Consider the following 13,606-nt stretch of genomic DNA (forward strand, 5'->3'; position numbering starts at 1 on the left):
TATTTACTGTAACATATATACATAACAGTAGCAGTAACTTCCCTTGCTACATACTCCTTCCTGCTGGTTCCTGAACTGGCCAGCTTTATTTATACTAGGAGTTTACTAGTGGTTTCTCCGCCCCCTCATTGGGGAAGCTCATACTCCCACAGGATTGTCGGATAGTCATTACTCCCCAGCCAATGGTAAGTAGGCAGGCTATAACATCCCTCCCCCCCAAAGTCCAAGGAATCCACCGAAGTTCCTGGCGAAGGAGGGCGTCGGACTCGTTTGGCCACAGGCCGGACACCATTTGCACGTGGCGCTGGATCAGGCGGCGTGTAACGAGACGGAGACCGGCGCTTCCGTGATGAACGGCGCGGTTGTACATCCACGGCCCGTGGACCCGAGGATTCCCCCTCTGATGCATCCTGTGTCTCCATCTCGGAGTCAGAGTCTGCTGCCTCCGTCATGTCAGCGTCTCTATCTCCATTCGGTGCCGTAACGACCTGCGCAGGCTTCGAGTGAGGCACCAGTGGAAGATTGTGAGGACTACCTTCCCTTGTCTCTGGTCTCTGCGGCTGTTGAAATGAGCTCCGGGGGCGGGGAATCTTTTGAGGGGATGGTCTTCTGGACTGAACGTGGTCTACATGTTTTCGCTGGAGACGACCCTGGGCTTGCACTTGGTAAGATATAGGGCCCGTTTGGCGAAAGATTATACCAGGAACCCATTGGGCACCACCAGAAAAATTCCGAACAAACACAGGGTCACCGGGCGCAAACTGCCGAATCAGCCGATGCCGAGAAAATCCCTGTCCCTGCCGTTCTTGTGTGCGGCGTACTTTTGCGCCAATGTCCGGGAAAACCATACTAAGGCGGGTGCGAAGTCTCCGGCCCATTAGGAGTTCTGCGGGAGCTACCCCAGTCACTGCATGGGGGGTGGTCCTGTACGTAAACAAAAAGCGAGCCAGTCTCGTGTCCATTGATCCGGAAGACTGCTTCTTTAGGCCTCTTTTGAATGTCTGCACTGCCAACCCATTTGAATCTCTGCCAACCCATTTGAAGCCGGGTGGTAAGGGGCAGTGCGGATATGGCGGATGCCGTTCATCTTCGTGAACCTCGCAAACTCCTCACTCGTGAATGGATTGCCATTATCCGTGACCAGCACCTCGGGGAGGCCATGCGTACTAAACGATAAACGCATCTTTTCAATTGTTGCGCAGGACGTTGTCCCCTGCATCTTATGCACCTCTAACCATTTGGACTGGGCGTCAATTAGTAGAAGGAACGTGGATCCTTGAAAAGGGCCTGCGAAATCTGCATGTAAGCGTGCCCAAGGCCGCCCTGGCCATTCCCAGTGATGTAGGGGTGCGGCCGGCGGAAGCTTCTGATGCTCCTGGCAAATGGAGCAGTTTTGGGCCACCTTCTCAATGTCGGTGTCGAGGCCTGGCCACCAGACATAACTCCGGGCAAACATTTTCATTTTGGTCACGCCTGGATGCCCATTGTGCAAGTCTGATAGTCTCAGCTCCTGGCCTTTTTCCGGGACAATCACACGCGTCCCCCACAAGAGGATACCGTCTTCCACGCTGAATTCTGACAGCTTGGAGGAAAATGCCCGCAACTCGCCTGGGAGCTGTCTATGCTGCCCACCATACAGGACTATGTGCCGAACCTTTGACAGGACTGGCTCCGTCTGGGTCCACTCACGGATTTGTGATGCCGTGACAGGCAAGGTGTCCATAAAATTTAGGGTTGCAACAACCTCACCGGTCGTGGGGGTCGACATGGGGCCGGTCGATAAAGGCAATCGGCTCAGTGCGTCGGCATTTGCTATCTGCGTACCTGGTTTGTGCTCCAGAGAATACTCGTATGCAGCAAGCAACAATGCCCAGCGCTGGATCCGTGCAGAAGCAATGGGCGGTATTGGCTTATCCTCTCTGAAAAGTCCCAGCAGGGGCTTATGATCAGTCACAATAGTGAAATGGCGGCCATACACGTACTGGTGGAAGCGTTTCACCGCAAAAACCACCGCCAGGCCCACCTTCTCGATCTGCGCGTACTTTTTCTCCGCTGCAGTCAATGTGCGGGAGGCGAAAGCTATCGGTCGCTCGGCCCCATTCTCCATCTTGTGGGACAGGACGGCCCCAATACCATACAGGGATGCATCACATGTGACGAGCAAAGGCTTTCCAGGATCATAGTGGGTTAGTAACCCAGACGACGTCAATTGTTGCTTTACCCGCCGGAAAGCAGTTTCTTGCGGCTGACCCCAAACCCAGGTGTGATTTTTCTTTAGCAGAAGGTGCAAAGGGGCCAGCATAGTTGCCAGATTGAGGAGGAACTTCCCGTAATAGTTTACGAGACCGAGAAAAGAACGAAGATGCGAAGTGTCAGTCGGGGCGGGGGGCATGTTGAATCGCACGCACCTTCTCTGCGACGGGGTGCAGACCTTCGCGGTCCACCCGATAACCTAGGTAGACTACTTCCTTTGCCTGAAATATGCACTTTGTGCGACGTAAACGGACTCCAGACTCCGAAAGGCGTCTAAGGACAGCCTCCAGATTTTCCAAATGTTCTTGCTCTGACGTCCCTGTAATCAAAACGTCATCTAGGTAGACAGCCACACGTGGTAAACCTCTCAAAATGCCCTCCATAACACGTTGAAAAATTGCGCAGGCAGAGGATACTCCAAATGGCAACTGTGTATATTCATACAGGCCCCGGTGTGTATTAATCGTTACATATGGTCAGGAGGCAGGGTCCAGCTCCAACTGCAGGTAGACGTGACTCATATCTAATTTTGTGAACGAGAGTCCACCTGCAAGTTTCGCGTAGAGATCCTCTATGCGAGGCATTGGATATCGGTCGAGTCGGGAAACCGTATTCCTGTAAGTTTATAGTCGCCACACAAGCGAACTGTGGCATCTGGCTTCATTACAGGTACAATTGGTGCTGCCCAGTCAGCAAAACGGACGGGCCTGATAATACCCAAACTCTCCAAACGAGTGAGCTCCCCTTCTACCTCCTCGAGCAAGGCGTAAGGCACTGGGCGCGCCCGGAAATAGTGCGGCGTGGCTCCTGGTTCAACTTGGATACGTTGGCTACGGCCCCTTTTATTTTCCCCAAACCAGGCTGGAATACATCTGGGTATTGTCCTAGCACCTCAGTCAACCCTTCAGAAACTGTTTGGAGGATGTGCTGCCATTGCAACCGCAAATGGCGCAACCAGTCCCGACCCAACAGGCTGGGCCCATGGCCGCGCACCACGATAAGTGGGAAACGCCCCTCCTGGCGTCCATAGACAACAGGGGTCATTGTAGTTCCTGCATTGTCCAGTGGTTCCCCCGTGTAGGTGGCCAACCTGGCCTGTGGGTCGGTTAATGTAAGGGTCTGTATACCCTGCTTCATGCGGTCGAATGTCCTCTGGGCGAACACGGAGACCGCTGCGCCAGTATCCAACTCCATCTCAAGCGGGTGACCATTGACCCGTACTGTCACCTTAATGGGGGCCACACGGGGAGCTGCCACACAATGCAGCTGCAGGCAGCCGTCCTCCGTCTCCACGTCCTCAGGAGTAGTTGCCGCAGGTTCATCCACATGGAAGGTACAGCCTCTGGGCTGGTCCCAGTTATGGCCCCTGGGCTGATCCCAGTTTCGGTCGGAACGATGGCGCCTCTGGCGTCCCCAGGACCGCCGTCCGTGACGGGGTCGGCGCCTACAAGTCTGACACGAACATGGCTCCTCATCCATTGGCTCTGGAGAAGGCTCCCTTCGGGGAGGAATGTCCGACGGCCACTGGCGTCGGTCCGGACGTTGCCTCGCCCAAGGTACCGCAGGAGTGCGGGGGGGACGTTTTCGGATGGAAAGGGTTGCGCCCCAAGGCATGTACTTCCAATCCCTGTAGCTCCTGTACTCCTCGCTCTGCGCTCTCTCGGGACAATATTATTTGAATGGCCTGTTGAAAAGTCAATGTTGGCTCCGCTAACAACTTTCTCTGGGTGGCCGCATTGTTTATACCGCAAACCAAACGGTTGAGTAACATTTCTGACATGGTCTCACCATAGTCACAGTACTCCGCAATCCTGCGTAGCCTGGATAGAAAATCGGCAAGGGATTCTCCAGGGGTCCTCTCAGCGGTATTAAACCAGTAACGCTGGACTATCGTGGACGGGGTTGGGTTAAAATGTTGCCCCACTATATTCACAAGTTCATCAAACGTTTTGGTGTCCGGCGCAGCTGGGTACGTAAGGCTCCTAATCACCCCAAACGTATGCGGGTCGCAGGCAGTGAGCAATATGACCACCTGCCGCTCGTTTTCGGTGATGTTTGCCCGGAAATAGTAACGCATCCGTTGTGTGTACTGGTTCCAGCTTTCCAGCGCAGCATCCAAACGTCCGTACAGAGGCTTGGTACAATAGAAAACAACTTCCAACCTGTATCCAACAAAAATCCAGGGAGGTGGCTTCAGCAGTGTAGACAGCTATTCAGTTTAACCCTCGTCGCCAGTTTTGTAAGGGCCACGAAGAATCCAGCACGAGTTTTAAGGATACAAAGTAATAACATTTATTTACTATAACATATATACATAACAGTAGCAGTAACTTCCCTTGCTACATACTCCTTCCTGCTGATTCCTGAACTGGCCAGCTTTATTTACACTCGGAGTTTACTAGTGGTTTCTCCGCCCCCCTCATCGGGGAAGCTGGTGTTGGTGCAAACTCGATGGGCCGAATGGCCTCCTTCTGCACTGTAGGGATTCTATGATGCTGCCAGACCTGTTGAGTTAATCTAGCATCTAGCATATTTTCCGTTTTTACTCTATATTGCACACCTTTTCAATCCACTAATTATATTTATTGAACCACTACACCATCAACTACCAGGAGCAGTGTGTTGATGTTTCAGCTATTCTGGCCTTGGGTGACTGTGTGGAGTTTGGACATTCTCCCTGTGTCTGTGTGGGTTCCCTCCAGGTGCTCCAGTTTTCTCCCACTGTCCAAAGATGTGCAGGTTAGGTGGATTGGCCCCGCGAAATTGCCCCTTAGTGTCCAAAGAAAGGTTAGGTGACGTTACTGGGTTACGGGGATAAACAAAGAACAAAGAATAGCTAAACGTACAGCACAGGAAAAGGCCCTTCGGCCCTCCAAGCCTGCATCGATCATGCTGCCCATCTGAACTAAAATATTCTATGCTTCCGGGGTCGGTATCCCTCTATTCCCATCCTTTCATGTATTTTGTCAAGATGCCCCTTAATAGGGTGGAGGCATGCGCTTAAGTAAGGTTATCTTTCCAAGGTCCGGTGGAGGCTGGATGGGCCGAATGGCCTCCTTCTGCACTGTAAATTGAATGATTCGGCAGGATTTTCTCTCCCACGGTCTGATCCGATGGGTCTGCCTGGTGGTATTTCCCTGATGGCGGCACAGTGGTTAGCACTGTGCTTCACAGTGCCAGGGTTCCGAGTTCAATTCTCGCTTGGGTCACTGTCTGTGCGGAGTCTGCACTTTCTCCCAGTGTCTGCACAGGTTTCCTCCCACAAGTCCCGAAAGATGCGCTTGTTAGGTGAATTGGACATTGTGAATTCTCCCTCGGTGTACCCAAACAGGCGCCGGAGTATGTTGACTGGGGGCTTTTCACAGTAACTTCACGTAGTGTTAATATAAGCCTACTTGTGACAGTAATAAAAATTATTATTCTGTGTTTGGATATTTTAAGGAGCAGGTAGAACCTCCTTGGTCCTATCTGTTGTCCCCTCAGATATTCCCATCTGTTTTTGGTTAATGTGTCTGGAGTCTGTGTTCTTCCAGTCTGTCTCCAATTCTCCTTCCTGTCTCGGGCATATGGGTCTAGGTAGCTTGGTGTTGTGATTTGTGTTGTTCTATTGTCTGTCTGTCTCCAGCAGGTATTGTTGTCTCTCGATAATGACTGTGCTCCTACCCTTGTCTTCTGGTTATGAACATATCCGTATTGGAGCCAAGTTCCCGGATTGTCTGTCTTTCTCTCCGGGTGAGGTTCTGATTGTTTCTTGTATTTCACGACTGTGACAGGGCAGAGACCAGATTGAAGGGATTCAGACATGGGAGTTCTGGGAAAGATAGGCAAGGATTTGGGAGGTGACAACATGTTCAAAGAGTTTGGAGAGAGGTTGAAGATGGGGCAGTAATTTGTAAGGATGGCAGGGTCAAGGGTTTGTTTTATTGAGGAGGGGGTGATGATGGCAGATTTGAAGGACAGAGGGACAGTACCTGAAGAGAGAGAAATGTTGACAACATCCATGGACACAGGGTAGTTGGCTGATCAGTAGCTCAGTGGGAATAGGGTCGATGGAGCAGCAGCTGGGTCTCATGGACAAGATGAGCTCTGTGAGGGCATGAGGGGAGATGGGAGAGAAACTAGAGAAAGATGTGGGTTCAGGGCTCGGGAAAGGATGAAATTTAGAGACAATTTGGTCCGGTGGGCTCATGGAAGGTAGGGAAGCAGCAGAGACAGCTGATCGGATTTACTCCATCTCAGTCACAAAGATGCTCCACAAGCTCCTCACACTTCTTGTTGGAGGTGAGGATGGAAGAGACGGGGGAGAGCGAGGGTATTTCAAAAGGAACTAACTAACAGGGGCTGTTTAGCACAGGGCTAAATCGCTGGCTTTGAAAGCAGACCAAGGCAGGCCAGCAGCACGGTTCAATTCCCGTAACAGCCTCCCCGAACAGGCGCCGGAATGTGGCGACTAGGGGCTTTACACAGTAACTTCATTTGAAGCCTACTTGTGACAATAAGCGATTTTCATTTTTCATTTCATTGTGTCAGAGATATTAAAAAGTTTCAACACACTGCGTATTTCTCACAAATCTAATTTATTTGACTTTTAGCCAGAATATTAGCCCCTGTAAATAGGCTGGAGTTTGTTATCAGCAGAAAGAGACCCAAATGAACATGGTTCAGTCCTGAATGTGAGTAACAGCAACATCCAATCACTATGGTTACTTGTGGCCTCGTTGGTGTCTCAGCAGGTGGGATAACTGAGTGAATCCCTTCCCACACTTGGAGCAGGCGAATGGTCTCTCCCCAGTGTGAATTCGATAATGGTTCTGCAGGGTGGATGACTGAGTGAATCCCTTCCCACACTCGGAGCAGGCGAATGGTCTCTCCCCAGTGTGAATTCGCTGGTGTGTGGAGAGAGCGGATGACTGAGTGAATCCCTTCCCACACTTGGAGCAGGTGAATGGCCTCTCCCCAGTGTGAATTTGCTGATGTGCAGTAAGGTGAAATGATCGTCTGAACCCAGTCCCACAGTGAGAGCACCTGAACGGTCTCTCGTCAGTGTGAACACGTTGATGGCTTGTCAGATTCCCTGAACTTTTATAGCACTTCCCACAGTCTGGACATTGAAACGGTCTCTCATCAGTGTGAACGCGCTGGTGATTCAGCAGGTGGGCTGAAATAGTAAATCCCTTCCCACACTTGGAGCAGGTGAACGGCCTCTCGCCAGTGTGACTTCGCTGATGTACAGTGAGGTCAGATGATCGTCTGAACCCAGTCCCGCAATGAGAGCACCTGAACGGTCTCTCGTCAGTGTGAACACGTTGATGGCGCATCAGTTCCGCAGAACCTTTATAGCACTTCCCACAGTCTGGACATTGAAACGGTCTCTCATCCGTGTGAATTCGCTGGTGACTCAGCAGGTGGGATGACTTAGTAAATCCCTTCCCACACTTGGAGCAGGTGAATGGTCTCTCCCCAGTGTGACTGCGTCGATGAATTTCCAGCTTGGATGGGACAGTGAATCCTTTCCCACAGTCCGCACATTTCCACGGTTTCTCCTCAGTGCAACTGCATTTGTGGCTTGTGAGGCCTGATGATCGGCTGAATCCTCGTCCACACACACAACACGTGTACGGTTTCCCCGCACTGTGAACAATGCTTTCTCCTTCCATGTTCAATGATATTCCGATGATGTTCAGGGTATGATAAATTGAGAACTCTGTCAGATCTTGATGTGAGCTTGGTTTGATTCTCCAGACTTTGAAGCCTCCCCTTCGACCACCCTGTGAAATGGATTGAAAACAGAAAATAGGGAGTGAGAGGTTGGTGAGGTTGTGAAATTTACCTGAATGAATCTGGTCATTTGTGGGGCCGGCACTGGGAAAAAGTGACCATGAAAACTGCTGGATTGTCATAAAAACCCAACTGACCTCTTTGGGAGGAGAGAGAAAGAGGTGAAGAGGGGTTTTGTGTATCTACAAGACATATTAAGAGAGTAGTTGGCAAAGCAAATTCGATCTTGAGCTTCATAAACAGTAATATTGACACCAAAACTATGCTTCTGGTGGTGATTAGCACGACTGCCTCACAGCACCAAAGACCAGGGTTCAATTCCTGACTTGGCGACTGTCTGTGTGGAGTTTGCACTTTCTTCCCGTGTCTGCGTGGGTTTCCACCCGGTGCTCAGGTTTCCTCCCACAGTTCAAAGAAGAGCAAGTTAGGTGGATTGTCCTTGATAAATTGCCCGTTAGTGTCAGGGTATGTGCAGGTTAGGTGGGGCTATGGGGTTACAGGGACAGGGTAGGAGTGCGGGCCTAGGCATGGTGTCCTTTCAGAGAATAGGTGTAGACCCGATGGGCCGAATGGCCCCCCTCTGCACTGTAGGAATTCTATGGCTCTAATTCTATTCTATGAATCTTTATAAAGCTCTGGTTACAACTCTTCAGGAAGGATCTCAAGGTTCTTGAGAATGTGCAGAGGAGATTTACCAGAATGGTTCCAGCAAAGGAGGTTGAGGGAAGATTTGATTCAGGTACACAAGATTATGCCAGGTTTCAATCGGGTGGACAAAGAAACTCTGTTTACATTCACTGGTCGTACAAGCAGTCTGGACACAGATTTAAAGTTTGGGGGAAAACCTGGATTGAACTATATAAGATCCTGAGGGGTCTTGACAGGGTGGATGTGGAGAGGATGTTTCCTCTTGTGGGAGACTCTGGAACAAGGGGGTCACTGTTGCAAAATAAGGGGGCACCCATTTCAGATGGGGGTAAGGATTTGTTTTCCTCTTGAGGATTGCAAGACAGAGGGTGGCATAGTGCTTAGCACTGCTGCCTCACAGCACCAGGGTTCAATTCCCACCCTGACTGTGTGGAGTTTGCACTTTCTCCCCGTGTCTGTGTGGGTTTCCTCCGGGTGCTCCGGTTTCCTCCCAGTTCAAAGATGTGCAGATTAGGTTGAATCGGTTAGGATTGTATTCGCTAGAGTTCAGAAGAATGAGGGGGGTTCTCACAGAAACCTATAAAAAGTGGTGGCGCAGTGGTTAGCACTGCTGCCTCATGTCGCCAAGGACCCGGGTTCGATCCCGGCCCACTGTCTGTGTGGAATTTGCGCATTCTCCCTGTTTTGCGTGAGTCTCACCTCTACAAATCCAAAGATGTGCAGGGTAGGTAGATTGGCCACGCTAAAACTGCCCCTTAATTGCAAAAATAGAATTGGGCACTCTAAATTTATATTTTTTTAAAAAACAGGGCGAGACAGAGTAGATTCAGGAAGGATGTTCCCAATAGTGTGTGTGTCCAGAAATAGGGGTCGCAGTCTGAGGATACGGGGTAGACCATTTCGGACAGAGATCAGGAGAAATTTCTTCACCCAGCGAGTGGTGAGCCTGTGGAATTCGTTGCCACAGGAACTAATGAAGGCCAAAACATTGCATGTTTTCAAGAAGCAGTTAGATACAGCACTGAGGGCGAAGGAGATCAAAGGATATGGGGGGAAAGCGGGATTAGGCTATTGAGCCTAATCAGCTCTGATCGTAATGAATGGTGGAGCAGGCTCGAAGGGCCGAATGGTCTCCTCCTGCTCCTATTTTCTACGTTGCTCTGTATCTATGCATGTGAATGGTCCAGGAGGTATAATAATGTTTTTACACAGCCAGTGGCAATGACCTTAAACTTGCTGCCTATGATGGAGTTTCGAAACAGACACAATAAATCTTTTTTTTTAATTGGATAGAAACCTGAGAGAAATAAACCTGTGAGGATACAGAGACAGAGCAGGAGAATGACTCTGACTGGATTGCTCCAGATAATAATAATCTTTATTAGTGTCACAAGTACGCTTACATTAACACTGCACTGAAATTACTGTGAAAATCCCCAAGTCACCACACTCCGGCGCCTGTTCGGGTATATAGAGGAAGAATTCAGAATGTCCAATTCACCTAACAAGCACGTCTTTCGGGATTTGTGGGAGGAAACCGCAGCACCCGGAGGAAACCCACAGCAGACACGGGGAGAACGTGCAGACTCCGCACAGACAGTGACCCAAGCCGGGAATCGAACCCGGGTCCCTGGCGCTGGGAAGCAACAGTGCTAACCACCGTGCCGATTAGAGAGCTAGCATGGACTCAATGGACCGAATGCCCTTCTCTGCCCATAATGTTTTTTTTTTATTTTTAAAAATAAATTTAGAGTACCCAATTCTTTTTTTCCAATTAAGGGGCAATTTAGCATGGTCAATCCACCGAGCCTGCACATCTTTGGGTTTTGGGAGCGAAACCCACGCAAAGACGGGGAGAACGTACAAACTCCACATGGACAGTGATCCAGAGCCAGGATCGAACCTGGGACCTCGGCGCTGTGAGGCAGCTGACTCTGACATTTTTGTCCAATCTCGCCTTGTAATTTAACCCCGGGGTGTTCAGATATCACTCAGGTAAATCTGTGCTACACTCGCTCCAAGGCCATTCTCTCCTTCCTCAGGTTTGTTGCCCAGAACTGAACACAGTTCTCCAGGTTTGGCCTAACCAGGGTTTGTGAATCTCGTGGCTTTTCCAGTCACACTGAGACCTGAAATCTTCCCTCACAGACAGAACAGACAAACCTTTTACCTTCCACACCCAGATGCTGCTGATATTCAGGTTCTGATGAATCGAGTGACTCTGTCAGATTGCGATGTGACGTTTGGTTTTAGTATCCCGTCTGTTAAACCTCCACTTCCATTATCCTGTAAATTTACAGAAACCTCACTGTCAGTTTAGGATCGAAATTCACAACAATCTCTCCTCACCAACTTTGATTAAATGTATTCCTGGAGGTTTGATCACATGACCTGCCCCCATCCTCCAGCCATTAATCGGTCAACACATCCATCCTTGTGACACACTGCCTTCCTCGGCCAATTGGGAAGCAAAAGGAGCATTTCCTCACAAGACAGTGATTGACTGTCAGCCAAACAACCTTTATCCCATTTTCAATATTTTTATATCCACTGAAGGGAAATGTTCAAAAATCTTTACTGTCCCAATGATTTTCCAGACACCCAGACATGAATCTCACCAAGGCAGAAGGTAAAATTTGAATTCATTGAAAGTTTACTGATGACCATGAAACCATTGTCAATTGTTGCAAAGACCCATCTGGTTCACTCCTGTCCTTCAGTGAAGGAAATCTTCTATCCTTACCTGGTCTGGCCTACATGTGACTCCAGATCCACAGTCAGCTGGTTGACCCTTAAAATGCTGTCTGAGATGCACTCAGTTCTAGGGCAATTAGTGCTGGGCAGTGAATGCTGGCCCAGCCAGCGACACCCACATCCCGTGAATGAACAGAAAAGAAAATCTGCCATCCTTACCTGGTCTGGCCGACATGATTCCAAACCACAGCAATGTGGTTGACTCTTTAAATGCCCTCCGAGATGCCACTCGGTATAAGGGAAATTAGGGACGGGCAATAAATGTTGGCCCAGCCAGTGACTCCCACAAATAAAATCCTGGAGACTCCAGCCAGTCAATCTGGGAGAGTTGGCATCCGGTCTAGGCTCGCAGCGCACAATAATATTAATAATCACGTATTGTCACAAGTCGGCTTCAATGAAGTTACTGCGAAAAGCCCCTGGTCGCCACATTCCGGCGCTTGTTCGGGGAGGCTGGAACGGGAATTGAACCCGCGCTGCTGGTCTTGTTCTGCATTACAGGCCAGCTGTCTTAGCCCACTGTGCTATACCAGCCCCTTCCCTGCGGCGCATTGTCCTCTGTAGAGATGGCGGCCGGTAACCCGGGCCTGTCACCACTCAGCTCTCACTCTGTTCGGTGCTGTTTAAGACAGGACCATTAACATTTTACTCGGGAGTTGAAGCCTCCACGGGGCTTTATGAAGCCTCCCAGCTCACTCCGCGGACCATTAACATTTTACTCGGGAGTTGAAGCCTCCACGGGGTATTTATGAAGCCTCCCCGCTCACTCCGCAGCTTCAATTGCTCCCCAGTCACCCACCGGCTCCAATCCTGGAAGTCGCTCGATTGTTTCCCGCTCCTCGCACCGTCAGCGACAACCTGCACTGCACATGCGCTGGTCACAGCCCGAACGCCGCATGCTCCAGTCACAGCCGGACTCTGTGCATGTGCGAGGAGCTTCTGTCATGTGGATAGAGCACATTCTCAACTGCTACACATGTTGGGTAATAAACCCGCCATTGAAATGGATATTTTTGATATAAATTATGCTTTGCGAACTGATTATGTAGCCACTGGGTTGGCCACTTCCCAACTTAAATTGGAGATCCGCAAAGAATGCAGGGAAATTCAGTCAAGCCAGGAAAAAAACTAGCAGGTGCAAAGTTTCCTGTGTATTAGAGCTTACAGAAACCCAGACAGCACTGAAACCAGCATCCATCTGCATATTAATGAGCGATCCCCGGGAACAATTGGAAACATTTAAGGGAAATAAGGCCAACCCAGACTCCTCAGCGCCAGCAGGAGCAAAGACAAAGGAAGGTCAACGGACACTCAGGAACCGCCTAGCGATCAGGGAACAGCTCCAGTATTGGAGAAATCGATCCAAGTGATCGGAACGTAGTCCAATCACTTGGAACCAGGTACGGGGTCCCCCCCGATTGGCGCGAAGCCCCTGGGGACTATAAAGTAGGGTCCCCAAGTTCAATTCGTCCTTCTTGGCAGGGTCACTCAGCAGCTCGAAACAACCCTTGACAGTGACCTGCTGAGCTGCCGCATCAACCAAGTAAGTCTCCAGTCAACGCACGCTACGAGATAGGCGCTCCTAGCTACCAGTCTATACCAGCTTTGAATCCTGCAGACTCAGAATCGAACAAAAGGCCATTTGTTCCCCTGACCTGGTGGGCCAGTTCCAAAGCTAAGTATAGGCCTTATAGTGTTAGAGATAGTCTAGTATGTAGAGTTTATGCATGAGTAGTGATTGACTGTGTGTAATAAATGTGTTTTGATTTGAAACTTACTAACTGGTGTATTGAGTTATTGATCAGCACTTGAACTTGAACCTCGTGGCGGTATCATAAAGATACCTGGCGAGTCTAGAGCAAAGGTTATAGAAACAGAGCAAATGAAGTAAAGACACAACGGGCAACAAATTAAGAGCCAACCAAAGTTAGCAACATTATTACGATTAGCAACATTGGGCCAAGGCAACACCCACACCCTAAGAACAAATAAAGGAAAGTTGGCAGTTAGAAAGGCAAATGCAATGTTCGCATTCATTTCAAGAGAGGTACAAGATGAACGGGGATGAGAAACATATCAGCCATGATCGAATGGCAGAGCAAACTCGATGGGCTAATTCTGCTTCTCTATCTTTTTTTTTAATGAGGGGATCTCATAGAAACATTTGTAAAAA

At 49.7% G+C, this 13,606-nt stretch overlaps 2 protein-coding genes across 3 annotated transcripts in view; both read right to left on the reverse strand.

Moving 5' to 3' along the window:
• LOC140418745 (uncharacterized) overlaps positions 1 to 13,606 on the reverse strand; it is a 362,902-nt gene that overhangs the window by 342,442 nt on the left and 6,854 nt on the right. For both annotated transcript variants that reach the window (XM_072502345.1, XM_072502346.1), the window contains exon 4: positions 10,850 to 10,965. The gene's annotated coding sequence lies outside the window, so the exon portion shown is untranslated. The remainder of the gene's footprint in view (positions 1 to 10,849; positions 10,966 to 13,606) is intronic.
• LOC140417761 (uncharacterized) overlaps positions 6,814 to 13,606 on the reverse strand; it is a 35,376-nt gene continuing 28,583 nt past the window's right edge. Inside the window, exon 6 of the mRNA XM_072501232.1 lies at positions 6,814 to 8,021. Coding sequence (XP_072357333.1) covers positions 6,957 to 8,021 — 1,065 coding nt within the window. The 3' untranslated portion in view covers positions 6,814 to 6,956. The remainder of the gene's footprint in view (positions 8,022 to 13,606) is intronic.

The sequence above is a fragment of the Scyliorhinus torazame genome, chromosome 5, assembly GCF_047496885.1.
Source record: "Scyliorhinus torazame isolate Kashiwa2021f chromosome 5, sScyTor2.1, whole genome shotgun sequence".
In the NCBI taxonomy this organism is placed as follows: domain Eukaryota; kingdom Metazoa; phylum Chordata; class Chondrichthyes; order Carcharhiniformes; family Scyliorhinidae; genus Scyliorhinus; species Scyliorhinus torazame.